Raw genomic sequence first — 18,247 nt, 5'->3', positions numbered from 1 at the left:
ACTGTGATTTGGTAGGGGTGGTATACAGAAGATAGCCCTATTTGGTAAAAGACCAAGTACATATTATGGCATGAACAGCTCAAATAAGCAAAGAGAAACGACAGTCCATCATTACTTTAAGACATGAAGGTCAGTCAATACGGAACATTTCAAGAACTTTTAAAGTTTCTTCAAGTGCAGACGCAAAAATCATCAAGCGCTATGATGAAACTGGCTCTCATGAGGACCACCACAGGAAAGGAAGACCCAGAGTTACCTCTGCTGCAGAGGATAAGTTCATTAGAGCTACCAGTCTCAGAAATTACAGCCCAAATAAATGCTTCAGAGTTCAAGTAACAGACACATCTCAACATCAACTGTTCAGAGGAGACTGAGTGAATCAGGCCTTCATGATCAAATTGCTGCAAAGAAACAACTATTAAAAGGACACCAATAATAAGAAGAGACTTGCTTGGGCCAAGAAACACGAGCAATGGACGTTAGACCGGTGAAATTAGAATTCAAGGCACACTTAACCAGCATGGCAACCACAGCATTCTGCAGCGATACACCATCCCATCTGGTTTGCACTTAGTGGGACTATCATTTGTTTTTCAACAGGACAATGACCCTACACACCTCCAGGCTGTGTAAGGGCTATTTCACCAAGTAGGAGAGAGATTGAGTGCTGCATCAGATGACCTGGCCTCCACAATCACCCGACCTCAACCCCATTAAGATGGTTTGGGATGAGTTGGACCGCAGAGTGAAGGAAAAACAGCCAACAAGTGCTCAGTATATGTGGGAACTCCTTCAAACGCATTCCAGGCGAAGCTGGTTGAGAGAATGCCAAGTGTGTGCAAAGATGTCATCAAGGCAAAGGGAGGCTACTTTGAAGAATCTCAAATATAAAATACATTTTGATTTGTTCAACACTTTTATGGTTACTACATGTTTCCATATGTGTTATTTCATAGTTTTGATGTCATCAGTATTATTCTACAATGTAGAAAAGAGTCAAAATAAAGAAAACCGCTTGAATGAGTAGGTGCGCCCAAACTTGACTGGTACTGTAAGTAGTCACACCCCTTTGCTGTGACACTCCAAACTGAGCTCAAGAATATCTCATTTACATAAGTAGTCACACCCCTTTGCTATGACACTCCAAATTGAGCTCAGGAATATCTCATTTACATAAGTAGTCACACCCCTTTGCTATGACACTCCAAATTGAGCTCAGGTGCATCCAATTTCCTTTGATCGTCCTTGAGTTGTCACTGCAACTTGATTGAAGTCCACCTGTGGCCAAGTCAATTGTTTGGACATGATTTAGAAAGAAACACACCTGTCTATATAAAGTCCCAGAGGTGACAGCGCATGTCAGAGCACAAACTACAGTATATACCACAAAGTCCAAGGAACTGTCCATGTAGCTCCGAGATAGAATTATGATGAGGCATATATCTGGGGAAAGGGTATAAAACTATTCCTAGAGTGTTGAAAGTTTCCAAGAGCACCGTGGTCTCTTCGTCATAGGGAAATTGAACAAATCTGGAACTACCCAGACTCTGCCCAGAGCTGTCCGTCTGACCAAACTGGGCTACCCAGACTCTGCCTAGAGCTGGCCGTCTGACCAAACTGGGCTACCCAGACTCTGCCTAGAGCTGGCCGTCTGACCAAACTGAGCTACCCAGACTCTGCCTAGAGCTGGCCGTCTGACCAAACTGGGCTACCCAGACTCTGCCTAGAGCTGGCCGTCTGACCAAACTGAGCTACCCAGACTCTGCCTAGAGCTGGCCGTCTGACCAAACTGAGCTACCCAGACTCTGCCTAGAGCTGGCCGTCTGACCAAACTGGGCTACCCAGACTCTGCCTAGAGCTGGCCGTCTGACCAAACTGGGCTACCCAGACTCTGCCTAGAGCTGGCCGTCTGACCAAACTGGGCTACCCAGACTCTGCCTAGAACTGGCCGTCTGACCAAACTGGGCAACGGGGAAAAAAGGGCCTCGGTCAGGGAGGTGACCGAGAACCCAATGACCACTCTGACAGAACTCCAGATTCCATTGGCTGAGATGGGAGAACCTGCCAGAAGGACAACAGTCTTTTAAAGCATTTCACCAATCTGGGCATTATGGGAGAATGGCCAGACGGAAGCCACTCCTGAGAAAAAGGCACATGACAGCACACCTGGAATTTACAAAAAGGCAGGTGAAAGTCTCACAGCACAAGGCAAATGATTATGTGATCTGATGAGACATTCAATTGAACTCTTTGGCCTGAATTCAAAGAGCTACATCTGGAGGAAACATACCCAAGAGGACTCAACGATGATACAGACATACCCAAGACGACTCAGAGCTGATACAGACATACCCAAGAGGACTCAGAGCTGATACAGACATACCCAGTAGGACTCAGAGCTGATTCAGACATACCCAGTAGGACTCAGAGCTGATTCAGACATACCCAGTAGGACTCAGAGCTGATTCAGACATACCCAAGAGGACTCAGAGCTGATCCAGACATACCCAAGAGGACTCAGAGCTGATTCAGACATACCCAGTAGGACTCAGAGCTGATTCAGACATACCCAAGACGACTCAGAGCTGATACAGACATACCCAAGAGGACTCAGAGCTGATTCAGACATACCCAAGAGGACTCAGAGCTGATTCAGACATACCCAAGAGGACTCAAAGCTGATACAGACATACCCAAGAGGACTCAGAGCTGTAATCCCTGCCAAAGGTGCTTCTACAAAGTACTGACTCAGGGGTGTGAATAATTACGCAAATTAGATATTTTTGTATTTCAAATTCAATAAATTTGCAAAATGTTCTAAAAACATGTTTGTCATTATAGGGTATTTGTGTGTAGATGACTGAGAAAAAATCTATCAAAAAGCGATTTTGAATTCAGGCTGTAACAACAAAAGTCATGAATACTTTCTGAAAGCGCTAAGTATATTTCACAGTTTGGTGTTCAACCCTGTTAAAACAGCAGATGGTTTTACTTCAGAAATATGATCATTTATAGTTACTTAAATTCTAAAAACAAAATGATACTAAAAATCGAATTATGGTAAATCAGCGTTTTAGTACTAATGTGGATTGAAAAAAGCTAGACACTGTTTATGGTAAAAAAATATATATATTATTATTTATTTATTTTTGCAAATTAACAGTTGGTATTCCATGGTCATAAAATATATTGGTAGTAGAAGGGTTGATAAAATGGAATAGAAAATAAAACATGTAGTATCCATGCAATCTGGATACCTAAAACACACCATGTTCTCATGCCACAACTCTCCTTCAACAGCCAGTCAATCAGCCAGTCATCTTCAGGGAGGCACAATTATGGGAACTCTACAAAAATGTCCAGGTTTTCAAAAAAATCCTTGTTGGAGGATTCTGGATGTCCTGCTTATTTCATTCCCTTTTGATTACGTGAATCTACCAACCAGATGTGTTTATTTGTTTCATTATTTAACCTGGAAATTCTGGGAAAATTAGCAGAACATTCCAACTCTAATCACCCTCCATTCATTACCCCGTCAGTCTATTACATCACCCTGCATTCATTACCCTGTCAGTCTATTACATCACCCTGCATTCATTACCCTGTCAATGTATAACATCACCCTGCATTCATTACCCTGTCAGTCTATTACATCACCCTGCATTCATTACCCTGTCAATGTATAACATCACCCTGCATTCATTACCCTGTCAGTCTATTACATCACCCTCCATTCATTACCCTGTCTGTCTATTACATCACCCTGCATTCATTACCCTGTCAATGTATTACATCACCCTGCATTCATTACCCTGTCTGTCTATTGCATCACCCTGCATTCATTACCCCATCAGTCTATTACATCACCCTGCATTCATTACCCTGTCAATCTATTACATCACCCTCCATTCATTACCCTGTCTGTCTATTACATCACCCTGCATTCATTACCCTGTGTATCTATTACATCACCCTCCATTCATTACCCCATCAGTCTATTACATCACCCTGCATTCATTACCCTGCATATCCATGACATCACCCTCCATTCATTACCCTGTCTATCCATGACATCACCCTCCAATCTATACCCTGTCTATCCATGACATCACGTTAGATTCCTTACCCTGCCTATCTCTGAGGTCCACGACATCACGTTAGATTCCTTACCCTGCCTATCTCTGAGGTCCACGACACCATGATAGATTCCTTACCTTGCCTATCTCTGAGGTCCACGACACCACGATAGATTCCTTACCCTGCCTATCTCTGAGGTCCACGACACCACGATAGATTCCTTACCCTGCCTATCTCTGAGGTCCACGACACCACGATAGATTCCTTACCCTGCCTATCTCTGAGGTCCACGACACCACGATAGATTCCTTACCCTGCCTATCTCTGAGGTCCACGACACCACGATAGATTCCTTACCCTGCCTATCTCTGAGGTCCACGACACCACGATAGATTCCTTACCCTGCCTATCTCTGAGGTCCACGACACCACGATAGATTCCTTACCCTGCCTATCTCTGAGGTCCACGACACCACGATAGATTCCTTACCCTGCCTATCTCTGAGGTCCACGACACCACGATAGATTCCTTACCCTGCCTATCTCTGAGGTCCACGACACCACGATAGATTCCTTACCCTGCCTATCTCTGAGGTCCACGACACCACGATAGTGTTGGGTACTGTGGTAGACAGTCTGACCAGTGACGTGATGTTGATGGGGCGACTCGGCCGTTTGGGTTCCACTCCGTTTTTGGTTGGAGGAAGGTAGCCCTGAGGAGGAAGAAGAGACAACAGGGTCAATGTCAGTTGGTTTAAGTTGACGCAAGCAACTCCAAGGTTGTGGGTTCAATTCCCGCGAAGGGATCACAAACATACAAAAAAAAAATGTACGTACTGTAAAACCCTTTGGATAATAGCGTCTGTAGTTATAACAGTGATATATACAGAGCATTCAGAAAGTATTCAGACCCATTGACTTGTCCCACATTTTGTTACGTTACAGCTAGGGGTCGACCGATTCATCGGAATGACTGATTAATGAGGGCCGATTTCAAGTTTTCATAAAAATCGGAAATCGGTATTTTTGGACACCATTTTTTTTTACACCTTTATTTAATCTTTATTTAACTTGGCAAGTCAGTTAAGAACATTCTTATTTTCAATGACGGCCTGCCTAGTGGGTGGGTTAACTACCTTGTTCAGGGGCAGAACGACAGATTTTCACCTTGTCAGCTCGGGGGATCCAATCTTGCAACCTTACAGTTAACTAGTCCAACGCAATAACGACCTGCCTCTCTCTCGTTGCACTCCACAAGGAGACTGCCTGTTACGCGAATGCAGTAAGCAAATCAAATTTCAAATCAAATTTATTTATATAGCCCTTCGTACATCAGCTGATATCTCAAAGTGCTGTACAGAAACCCAGCCTAAAACCCCCAAACAGCAAGCAATGCAGGTGTAGAAGGTAAGTTGTTAGCTAGCATTAAACTTATCTTATAAAAAACAATCAATCATAATCACTAGTTATAACTACACATGGTTGATGATATTACTAGATATTATCTAGCGTGTGTCCTGCGTTGCATATAATCTGACTGAGCACACAAGTATCTAAGTATGTGACTGAGCGGCGGTAGGCAGCAGAAGGCTCGTAAACATGAATTCAAACAGCACTTCCGTGCGTTTTGCCAGCAGCTCTTCGTCGTGCGTCAAGCATTGCGCTGTTTATGACTTCAAGCCCATCAACTCCCAAGATGAGGCTGGTGTAACCGAAGTGAAATGGCTAGCTAGTTAGCGCGCGCAAATAGCATTTCAAACGTCACTCGCTCTGAGCCTTCTAGTAGTTGTTCCCCTTGCTCTGCATGGGTAACGCTGCTTCGATGTGGTGGCTGTTGTCGTTGTGTTGCTGGTTCGAGCCCAGGGAGGAGCGAGGAGAGGGACGGAAGCTATAGTGTTACACTGGCAATACTAAAGTGCCTATAAGAACATCCAATAGTCAATGGTTAATGACATACAAATGGTATAGAGGGAAATAGTCCTATAATTCCTATAATAACTACAACCTAAAACTTCTTACCTGGGAATATTGAAGACTCATGTTAAAAGGAACCACCAGCTTTCATATGTTCTCATGTTCTGAGCAAGGAACTGAAACGTTAGCTTTCTTACATAGCACATATTGCACTTTTACTTTCTTCTCCAACACTTTGTTTTTGCATTATTTAAACCAAATTGAACATGTTTCATTATTTATTTGAGGCTAAATTGATTTTATTGATGTATTATAATAAGTTAAAATAAGTGTTCATTCAGTATTGTTGTAATTGTCATTATTACAAATAAATAAAATAAAAATTGGCAGATTTATCGGCATCGTCTTTTTTGGTCCTCCAATAATCGGTATGGGCGTTGAAAAATCATATTTGGTAGACCTCTAGTTACAGCCTTATTCTAAAAAGGATGAGGGGGGGGGGGGGGGGGAATAAGGCCGTAACGTAATAAAATGTTGAAAAAGTGAAGAGGTCTGAAAACTTTCCACATGCCCTGTATATTATATTACTACATTTTCCTAGAGTAGTTATTAATGCAGCGTTTCCTATCCTGGTCCTAGGGAACCTAAAGGGTTGATTCAAGTAACGGCTTGATGAGTGAAATCAAACCTAACAACGTGCAGCCCTTTAGGTCCCCAGGACCAGGATAGGAAACACCGGCTTAATGAGTAGTACTTAGCGGTTGGCTGTCAGACAGACTCACCGGGAGGTTGCAGGGCTTGCTGTTGACTTTCACACACAGGTTGGACGGGAAATGATCCTCCTGGGTACAACTCGTCTCTGATAAACAAAACCTGGGACAGAAAATACAGAGATCAATAACTAATACAACAGAACAATATGACACATCCCATAACCAATTCAGATGACAGACCCAGGAATACAGCAGTCAGTCAGTAGTCAGTCAGTAGTCAGTCAGTAGTCCGTCAGTAGTCAGTCAGTCAGTAGTCAGTCAGTCAGTAGTCCGTCAGTCAGTAGTCAGTCAGCAGTCAGTCAGTCAGTAGTCAGTCAGTAGTCAGTCAGCAGTCAGTCAGTAGTCAGTCAGTAGTCAGTCAGTCAGTAGTCCGCCAGTAGTCCGTCAGTCAGTAGTCAGTCAGCAGTCAGTCAGTCAGTAGTCAGTCAGTAGTCAGTCAGTAGTCAGTCAGCAGTCAGTCAGCAGTCAGTCAGTAGTCAGTCAGTCAGTAGTCAGTCAGTCAGTAGTCAGTCAGTCAGTAGTCAGTAGTCAGTCATCTCATGAAGCCGCTTATTAGTGAAGGCATGTCTCAATTTTACTTAGTGAACACGAGTCCTACAGTGAACACGAGTCCTACAGTGAACACGAGTCCTACAGTGAACACGAGTGCTACAGTGAACACGAGTGCTACAGTGAACACGAGTCCTACTGTGAACACGAGCCCTACAGTGAACACGAGTCCTACAGTGAACACGAGTCCAACTGTGAACACGAGTCCTACAGTGAACACGAGTCCTACAGTGAACACGAGCCCTACAGTGAACACGAGTCCTACTGTGAACACGAGTCCTACAGTGAACACGAGTCCTACTGTGAACACTAGTCCTACAGTGAACACGAGTCCTACTGTGAACACGAGTCCTACTGTGAACACGAGTCCTACAGTGAACACGAGTCCTACAGTGAACACGAGTCCTACAGTGAACAGGAGTCCTACAGTGAACACGAGTCCTACAGTGAACACGAGTCCTACAGTGAACAGGAGTCCTACAGTGAACACGAGTGCTACAGTGAACACGAGTGCTACAGTGAACACGAGTCCTACAGTGAACACGAGTCCTACAGTGAACACGAGTGCTACAGTGAACAGGAGTCCTACAGTGAACACGAGTCCTACAGTGAACACGAGTCCTACAGTGAACACGAGTCCTACAGTGAAGAGGTGAAATAAAGAACAGGCTGGAACACCAAAGGAGCCTTACCTTAACTGAACCTGGACCGCAAAGTCACACTTGGTCCCAGAGATGTCCCTGTAGACAGAGAGACAGAGAGAGAGAGAGAGAGAGAGAGAGAGAGAGACAGACAGACAGACAGACAGACAGACAGGCAGGCAGACAGACAGACAGGCAGGCAGACAGACAGACAGCCAGACAGACAGACAGGCAGGCAGACAGAGAGACAGACAGCCAGACAGACAGACAGCCAGACAGACAGCCAGACAGACAGACAGGCAGACAGACAGACAGCCAGACAGACAGAGAGACAGACAGACAGACAGACAGACAGACAGACAGGCAGACAGAGAGACAGGCAGACAGCCAGACAGACAGACAGACAGACAGACAGACAGAGAGACAGACAGACAGACAGCCAGACAGACAGAGAGACAGACAGACAGCCAGACAGACAGACAGACAGGCAGGCAGACAGAGAGACAGGCAGACAGACAGACAGACAGCCAGACAGACAGGTAGATTTAGGTGAGAAGTCCAGCAAAGTGAGAATAATAAACATGACTTCCAAATAGAACATGCATTATCCAATCGACTTGCCGTTTATAAACTGTATTTCTTCTATGTTATTTTTCATAAGGAGAATAACTCCTAGTATGAATTGAAACCAGTCACATCCTTATCTGAGGGAGATACTGTAAAGACAGACACGCTCTGTGGTTCTGTGTGTTTTATTGCTTTAGATAGGGGCATCATGTACAGGGGTCAGTCCTTAGTTCTCCTTTCCCCCTCCCCTCCCCCACTCTCTTATTCTCTCCCCCTCCCCCACTCTCCCCGCCACTCCCTTCCCCCTCCTATTCTCTCTCCTCCCGCCCCCCTCTCAACTCTCTTTCCCTTTCCTCCCGGTTCCCTATCCTCCCCACTCCTCCCCTCTCCTCCCGGTCCCCTATCCTCCCCTCTCCTTCCTGTCCCCTATCCTCTAACCCCCTCCCCAATCCTCAAACTATTCTCCACTCCCCTCCCCTCCCACTCCGCTATTTTCCCTACCACCCTCCACTCTCCTATTATCTCGTCTCCCGCCCCCCTTCCACTCAACTCTCTTTCCCTTTCCTCCCCTCCCGTCCCCTCTCCTATTCTCTCCTCACCTTCCCCTAATCCCCTCCACTCTCCTTCCTGTCCCCATCCTCTAACCCCCCATCCTCTAACCCCCCATCCCCTAACAACCCCCCATCCCTAACCACCCCCTCCGCCATCCCCAAACCACCCCCATCCCCTAACAACCCCCCATCCCCATCCTCTAACAACCCCCCCCATCCTCTAACAACCCCAAATCCTCTAACGGCAGGTAGCCTAGTGGTTAGAGCGTTGGACCAGTAACCAGCAGGTAGCCTAGTGGTTAGAGCGTTGGACCAGTAACCAGCAGGTAGCCTAGTGGTTAGAGGGTTGGACTAGTAACCAGCAGGTAGCCTAGTGGTTAGAGCGTTGGACTAGTAACTGAAAGGTTTCTAGATAGAATCCCGAGCTGACAAGGTAAAAATCTGTCGTTCTGCCCCCTGAACAAGGCAATTAAACCCACTGTTCCTAGGCCGTCATTGACATGCCTAGTTAAATAAATCACCCCTCACCCATCCTCTAATCTCCCCCTCCCCCATATTCCCCCTCCCACAGTCTTACATGGAACTGCTGATCTGCTGGACCTGCTGAGGTGTCAACGCAAAGGCATAACACGTCTCCTGAAACCGCTGACTGTTGTCTGAGGCTGGGGACAAAAGCACACAGAGAGAGGATGACGACTCACCATACCAACACAGACAATGACATGGAAGCACATTTAGTCCATCCACTTTAATTGCAGGTGCAGAGTACAAACGGTAAATTGATTAAAAAGGAAGATACCTGCACACTGTTGAATTCTATCACATGAGAAGCCAGACAGACAGACATGCACCAGACTACTCACCCAGGCTGGTGGGTTTGATGAGCTCATCCAGCATGTCATAAAAAGGCAGTCTCTGCAGCTTGACGTCAGGGTGTACGGGGTGAAGGGAGGAGGGCAGGTGGGGCAGGCCCAGCTCGTGTTTGGGCCCAAGCAGGGAGAGGGGCGAGGGGGACCCGTGGTTGTCAAACCCCAGCGAGGTGAGGCCTCCAGACAGGGTGGAGTGGACACTGGGCAGGGCCAGGTCCACCGGAGACACCATCTTGGTGGGGAAGCGGCGTCTGTACAGCTCCTTCACCTTCATCTGGACAGCGGGGCTGCAGCCGGCCTTAAGGAGGTGCAGGGCTTTGGTCAACAGTTCGTGTTTGCGGCCGTGTTTGTTGCGTCCTGCGTAGCCTAGTAACACTTGTAGCTCTGAAACACGAAGGCTCATCACCATTTGCTTTGGGAGGAAGGAAACGATCATAAGTATTATTGCAGGATTAGGATAGATCAACAGAACATGCTGGCATTACACTCTGGCTTTGTCTCACTGCAAAGCTACATTTTGGGGAACACAACTTGTGTGAGTAAAGGGTATTTTATAACTTCTGAAGTAGTCAATTATGTTGTGGTGGCAAGTATATGTTTTATTTCACCAGCGACAGCTAGGCTGGCAGGCTCTAGACACCACAGGAGTCTACAGTCTTGTCTCTAGGCTGGCAGGCTCTAGACACCATAGGAGTCTACGGTCTTGTCTCTAGGCTGGCAGGCTCTAGACACCATGGGAGTCTACGGTCTTGTCTCTAGGCTGGCAGGCTCTAGACACCATAGGAGTCTATGGTCTTGTCTCTAGGCTGGCAGGCTCTAGACACCACAGGAGTCCACGGTCTTGTCTCTAGGCTGGCAGGCTCTAGACACCATGGGAGTCTACGGTCTTGTCTCTAGACACCATGGGAGTCTACGGTCTTGTCTCTAGGCTGGCAGGCTCTAGACACCATAGGAGTCTACAGTCTTGTCTCAAGGCTGGCAGGCTCTAGACACCATAGGAGTCTACGGTCTTGTCTCTAGGCTGGCAGGCTCTAGACACCATGGGAGTCTACGGTCTTGTCTCTAGGCTGGCAGGCTCTAGACACCATAGGAGTCTACGGTCTTGTCTCTAGGCTGGCAGGCTCTAGACACCACAGGAGTCTACAGTCTTGTCTCTAGGCTGGCAGGCTCTAGACACCATGGGAGTCTACGGTCTTGTCTCTAGGCTGGCAGGCTCTAGACACCATAGGAGTCTACAGTCTTGTCTCAAGGCTGGCAGGCTCTAGACACCATAGGAGTCTACGGTCTTGTCTCTAGGCTGGCAGGCTCTAGACACCATGGGAGTCTACGGTCTTGTCTCTAGGCTGGCAGGCTCTAGACACCATAGGAGTCTACGGTCTTGTCTCTAGGCTGGCAGGCTCTAGACACCATGGGAGTCTACGGTCTTGTCTCTTAGCTGGAAGGCACTAGACACCAGAGGAGTCTACAGTCTTGTCTCTAGGCTGGCAGGCTCTAGACACCAGAGGAGTCTACGGTCTTGTCTCAAGCAGCACTCCTACACGAAGATGCTTCATGGATAGATTCATTCGGTGGTGATCTGTGGGCAAGGGTCTCTCCTCTACACAAATTACAACAGGAACCTAGCCTTCACTAAACAAAACCACTAAACCATCTCAGATTGTTCTGAAATCCTTTATGTAGTTAGAAACAGATTAGCATTCCTGAGACATTAATTGCATCTCTGAGAAATTAAGCTAATTGACTGCACTCAAATTGGCCATTAAATATAGTAATTAACATCCAATTTATTGTTATCATGAGCAAAAGCTATTGGTTTTCTACCCAAAGTTGCAAAGAGAATGTGATCCACATAAGAGAACATCAAAATTGATAAAAGGGTGTGGTAACAGGACAGTAACAGGAACAGAGCCATGTAGTTGGCAAAACATGGTACTTTCAGTCATTTACCCGAAAATAATGAAATAAATGGCTAATTTCTCTGAACAGGGGAAGAAAATCATCACCAGACCCACAGGTAATACATTACAGAGGATGAAGGAGCAATACTCTTAGCAACAGACTCACAGGGAATACATTACAGAGGATGAAGGAGCAATACTCTTAGCAACAGACTCACAGGGAATACATTACAGAGGATGAAGGAGCAATACTCTTAGCAACAGACCCACAGGTAATACATTACAGAGGATGAAGGAGCAATACTCTTAGCAACAGACTCACAGGTAATACATTACAGAGGATGAAGGAGCAATACTCTTAGCAACAGACTCACAGGGAATACATTACAGAGGATGAAGGAGCAATACTCTCACAGGTAATACATTACAGAGGATGAAGGAGCAATACTCTCACAGGATATACATTACAGAGGATGAAGGAGCAATACTCTTAGCAACAGACTCACAGGTAATACATTACAGAGGATGAAGGAGCAATACTCTCACAGGTAATACATTACAGAGGATGAAGGAGCAATACTCTCACAGGTAATACATTACAGAGGATGAAGGAGCAATACTCTTAGCAACAGACTCACAGGTAATACATTACAGAGGATGAAGGAGCAATACTCTTAGCAACAGACCCACAGGATATACATTACAGAGGATGAAGGAGCAATACTCTTAGCAACAGACCCACAGGTAATACATTACAGAGGATGAAGGAGCAATACTCTTAGCAACAGACCCACAGGTAATACATTACAGAGGATGAAGGAGCAATACTCTTAGCAACAGACTCACAGGTAATACATTACAGAGGATGAAGGAGCAATACTCTCACAGGTAATACATTACAGAGGATGAAGGAGCAATACTCTCACAGGTAATACATTACAGAGGATGAAGGAGCAATACTCTCACAGGATATACATTACAGAGGATGAAGGAGCAATACTCTTAGCAACAGACTCACAGGTAATACATTACAGAGGATGAAGGAGCAATACTCTCACAGGTAATACATTACAGAGGATGAAGGAGCAATACTCTTAGCAACAGACTCACAGGTAATACATTACAGAGGATGAAGGAGCAATACTCTTAGCAACAGACCCACAGGTAATACATTACAGAGGATGAAGGAGCAATACTCTTAGCAACAGACCCACAGGTAATACATTACAGAGGATGAAGGAGCAATACTCTTAGCAACAGACACAGGTAATACATTACAGAGGATGAAGGGCAATACATTACAGAGGATGAAGGAGCAATACTCTCACAGGTAATACATTACAGAGGATGAAGGAGCAATACTCTTAGCAACAGACTCACAGGTAATACATTACAGAGGATGAAGGAGCAATACTCTTAGCAACAGACCCACAGGATATACATTACAGAGGATGAAGGAGCAATACTCTCACAGGTAATACATTACAGAGGATGAAGGAGCAATACTCTCACAGGGAATACATTACAGAGGATGAAGGAGCAATACTCTTAGCAACAGACTCACAGGTAATACATTACAGAGGATGAAGGAGCAATACTCTCACAGGATATACATTACAGAGGATGAAGGAGCCATACTCTTAGCAACAGTTCCATACTACAGTTTATTTAACTAGGATAGTCAGTTAAGAACATTAAGAACAAATTCTTATTTACTACCCTGTCAGCTCGGGGATTTGATCTAGCAACCTTTCAGTTACTGGCCCAAAGCTCTAACCACTAGGCTACCTGCCTGTCAGTCAAAACTGATACTGTCTACTGGTTGTTGGGTTGGGGTGTGCCAGGGTCTGTGGGTGGCTATTGATCATTTTATTTGATTCCTCATGTCTTACTCATTGTTAGGAAGAATTATGGTCCAAAATCAGATGTTAAGTACTATATTTATTGAAGATTATATGAATCCTATAAATTAAAATGGCCATTTTGGGTGCAATCAATGAGTTTAATTTCTCAGAGATCAAATTATACTTCAACAAAATAATGGAAGTGAAGTGAATACATGGAAAAAATAAGTGCTGCGGTAGCCTACAAAGTATATAGCTTGACATTAAAATAGGTTGGTGTTGACCGGCATCCGTGTTAAATAAAAGGCTAAATCAAATTTGAGAAAAGTATCACTCACAAACACCAAATCATTACAGGTGTGTTTACAGACACGTCTGTGTTATTTGGTTTCACTGTACAGGTAAAAGCATGGGGAGTGCTTCTGATCACACATTGACTGGCCTACTAATAGTTCTGCCTTTGTCACTCCGTAATTCATATTTCACACTGCTGGCTAAAATAGCTAGCTAGCTACGGCTAACCGTGGTAGCTACACCAGTTAACTAGCTACGGCTAACCGTGGTAGCCACTCCAGTTAGCTACGGCTAACCGTGATAGCCACTCCAGTTAGCTACGGCTAACCGTGGTAGCCACTCCAGTTAGCTACGGCTAACCGTGGTAGCCACTCCAGTTAGCTACGGCTAACCGTGGTAGCCACTCCAGTTAGCTACGGCTAACCGTGGTAGCCATATTACGGTAACCACCACCCACCTGTAGTGACCAATCTTTGACGTCACTATCGTCATTCTAAATCAGCTGATTATCAAAACTGCTTAAAAAGTCGACACGTTCAACTGTTATCAGCTAACTACACATTCGTTAAGGCCGTCTGGTCCAGGACCAATGCTACGGAGCTAGCTTATTAGCTAACCTTACATTGGGGCCGAGCAATGGCTCTTTGGTTTGGTTGGAAAATGCTGACTGGCGGGAAAAACATATGCAGTTCTGGCTGGTATAACAGGGTTCTGGCAATGTATTACACATTTATATGAAATATTAACTGGCGAAATTGGTAAGCTAACCACACAACAACTAGTTAGCTAGCTAGTTTACTACTGTAATTCGCTAGCATCAAGCTGCGAGGCAGGCAAGACTCAATCGTAGCTAGCTAACAATAACAATGCTACCTACGACTTCCACTGAGTTTTCTACAAAAATGAAAAACATAACCAATAGCTAATAAAGTAAATACATCAAATAAAGAAGATTCCAACTACATGTAACCCACGGGTATGACTTAAAAACAAAATACAGCCTTTTTTTGTCAAATGTAATTTTGGCCTACGCTTTACCTTCAGTTCCGCACTCTCCGCCATCTTGTAACTCTGAGCGCAGGCGTGAAAGCGAGGAGACTAGGAGGCAGACTAGTCCGCGGAGTGAATCTCAATAGTTGTTTTGATACCTTGACTCTACTATTTAAATTGCTCTCACAATTGACCTGTAGATGGCAATCTCGCACTACATAAATCCATTGACTTTATATTTAAATACATCCCTTACAACCATTATACAGTATTTGCGACTTAATTTCAAATGATGAAGAAACGCATTAGGTTACAAGTGTGTAAAAAGTTACATCTGAGGATAAAATCACCAGTCTGTCACCACTATGACATTCTATATACCCACTATTAACAGTCTGCCACCACTATGACAAGCTATAGCCCCGCTATTACCAGCGCATTAGAGTAATTCTCATCAGTAGGCTTTGTCGCTGCCCGCACCTGCCCGCCCGTCCAGCATCACTACTCTGACTTAGAATACGTGGATAACTACAAATACCTAGGTGTTTGTAAACTCTCCTTCCAGACTCACATTAAGTATCTCCAATCCAAAATTAAATCTAGAATCGGCTTGCTATTTCGCAACAAAGCATCCTTCACTCATGCTGCCAAACACCCTCGTAAAACTGACCATACTATTGATCCTCGACTTCGGCGATGTCATTTACAAAATAGCCTCCAACACTCTACTCAATAAATTGGATGCAGTCTATCACAGTGCCCGTTTTGTCACCAATGCCCCATGTACTACCCATCACTGCGACCTGTACTCTCTCGTTGGCTGGCCCTCGCTTCATACTCGTCGCCAAACCCACTGGCTCCAGGTCATCTACAAGCCTTTGCTAGGTAAAGACCCGCCTTATCTCAGCTCACTGGTCACCATAGCAGTACCCACCCGTAGCACGCGCTCCAGCAGGTATATCTCACTGGTCACCCCCAAAACCAATTCCTCCTTTGGCTGCCTTTCCTTCCAGTTCTCTGCTGCCAATGACTGGAGCGAACTGCAGAAATCACTGAAGCTGAAGACTCTTACCTCCCTCACTAGCTTTAAGCACCAGCTGTCAGAGCAGCTTACAGATCACTGCACCTGTACATAGCCCATCTGTAAATAGCCCATCCAACTACCTCATCCCCATACTGTATTTATTTATTTATCTTGCTCCTTTGCACCCCAGTATCTCTACTTGCACACTCATCTTCTGCACATCTACCATCTAGTGTTTAATTGCTACATTGTAATTACTTCGCCACCATGGCCTATTTATTGCCTTAACTCCCTTATCTTACCTCATTTGCACACACTGTATATAGACTTTCTTCAACTGTATTATTGACTGTATGTTTGTTTTACTCCATGTGTAACTCTGTGTTGTTGTATGTGTCGCACTGCTTTGCTTTATCTTGGCCAGGTCGCAGTTGAAAATGAGAACCTGTTCTCAACTAGCCTACCTGGTTAAATAAAGGTGAAATAAAAAATAAATCAAATAAAAACCACTATGACAAGCTATAGCCCCACTATTAACAGTCTGTCACCACTATGACCTTCTATATACCCACTATTAACAGTCTGTCACCACTATGACATTCTATATACCCACTATTACCAGTCTGTCAACACTATGACCTTCTATATACCCACTATTAACAGTCTGTCAACACTATGACCTTCTATAGCCCCACTATTAACAGTCTGTCACCACTATGACCTTCTATATACCCACTATTAACAATCTGTCACCACTATGACCTTCTATATACCCACTATTAACAGTCTGTCACCACTATGACCTTCTATAGCCCCACTATTAACAGTCTGTCACCACTATGACCTTCTATATACCCACTATTACCAGTCTGCCACCACTATGACAAGCTATAGCCCCACTATTAACAGTCTGTCACCACTATGACCTTCTATATACCCACTATTAACAGTCTGCCACCACTATGACCTTCTATATACCCACTATTAACAGTCTGTCACCACTATGACCTTCTATATACCCACTATTACCAGTCTGCCACCACTATGACCTTCTATATACCCACTATTAACAGTCTGTCACCACTATGACCTTCTATATACCCACTATTACCAGTCTGCCACCACTATGACCTTCTATATACCCACTATTACCAGTCTGCCACCACTATGACCTTCTATATACCCACTATTACCAGTCTGCCACCACTATGACCTTCTATATACCCACTATTAACAGTCTGCCACCACTATGACCTTCTATATACCCACTATTACCAGTCTGCCACCACTATGACCTTCTATATACCCACTATTACCAGTCTGCCACCACTATGACCTTCTATATACCCACTATTAACAGTCTGCCACCACTATGACCTTCTATATACCCACTATTACCAGTCTGCCACCACTATGACCTTCTATATACCCACTATTACCAGTCTGCCACCACTATGACCTTCTATATACCCACTATTACCAGTCTGCCACCACTATGACCTTCTATATACCCACTATTACCAGTCTGCCACCACTATGACCTTCTATATACCCACTATTACCAGTCTGCCACCACTATGACCTTCTATATACCCACTATTACCAGTCTGCCACCACTATGACCTTCTATATACCCACTATTACCAGTCTGCCACCACTATGACCTTCTATATACCCACTATTACCAGTCTGCCACCACTATGACCTTCTATATACCCACTATTACCAGTCTGCCACCACTATGACCTTCTATATACCCACTATTACCAGTCTGCCACCACTATGACCTTCTATATACCCACTATTAACAGTCTGCCACCACTATGACCTTCTATATACCCACTATTACCAGTCTGCCACCACTATGACCTTCTATATACCCACTATTAACAGTCTGCCACCACTATGACCTTCTATATACCCACTATTACCAGTGCATTAGAGTAATTCGCATCAGTAGGCTTTGTCTATGATGTTGTGCAATGTTATTGTTTTACAAAAATAGCAACAAATTAATCCCAAACCACAGAATTTAATACACATATAAATAATATAGGGTGCTACTTTAAAGTGAATTACATATACAAAGTTGCTGATTAGCAGAGAGCGAACAATGGTAATTAGTTAACAACATTGAGAAATGAAATCAAACAAAAAACTACTTACATTAAGATAATAGCACTTAAATAGCAACACTGAAATAACAAAACTATCACAGGATATATATTATTCACTGCACTTTGCCACCAAATATATA

General features: G+C 44.5%; 1 protein-coding gene across 1 annotated transcript in view; it reads right to left on the bottom strand.

Annotated features, from left to right (window-relative positions):
• The window catches only part of LOC135573312 (E3 SUMO-protein ligase PIAS1-like), a 40,170-nt gene extending 25,074 nt beyond the window's left edge, over positions 1 to 15,096 (bottom strand). Inside the window, exons 1-6 of the mRNA XM_065022183.1 lie at positions 15,015 to 15,096; positions 9,935 to 10,352; positions 9,649 to 9,733; positions 8,005 to 8,052; positions 6,773 to 6,863; positions 4,655 to 4,789 (exon numbers count right to left, since the gene is read on the bottom strand). Of these exons, the coding sequence (XP_064878255.1) occupies positions 4,655 to 4,789; positions 6,773 to 6,863; positions 8,005 to 8,052; positions 9,649 to 9,733; positions 9,935 to 10,352; positions 15,015 to 15,038 (801 nt within the window). The 5' untranslated portion in view covers positions 15,039 to 15,096. The remainder of the gene's footprint in view (positions 1 to 4,654; positions 4,790 to 6,772; positions 6,864 to 8,004; positions 8,053 to 9,648; positions 9,734 to 9,934; positions 10,353 to 15,014) is intronic.
• Positions 15,097 to 18,247: the final 3,151 nt, after the last annotated feature.

This window comes from Oncorhynchus nerka, linkage group LG9a, assembly GCF_034236695.1.
Source record: "Oncorhynchus nerka isolate Pitt River linkage group LG9a, Oner_Uvic_2.0, whole genome shotgun sequence".
NCBI classification, from domain to species: domain Eukaryota; kingdom Metazoa; phylum Chordata; class Actinopteri; order Salmoniformes; family Salmonidae; genus Oncorhynchus; species Oncorhynchus nerka.
Note: the sequence above shows the minus strand (reverse complement) of the source record. Positions and strands in the feature narration are given on the sequence as shown.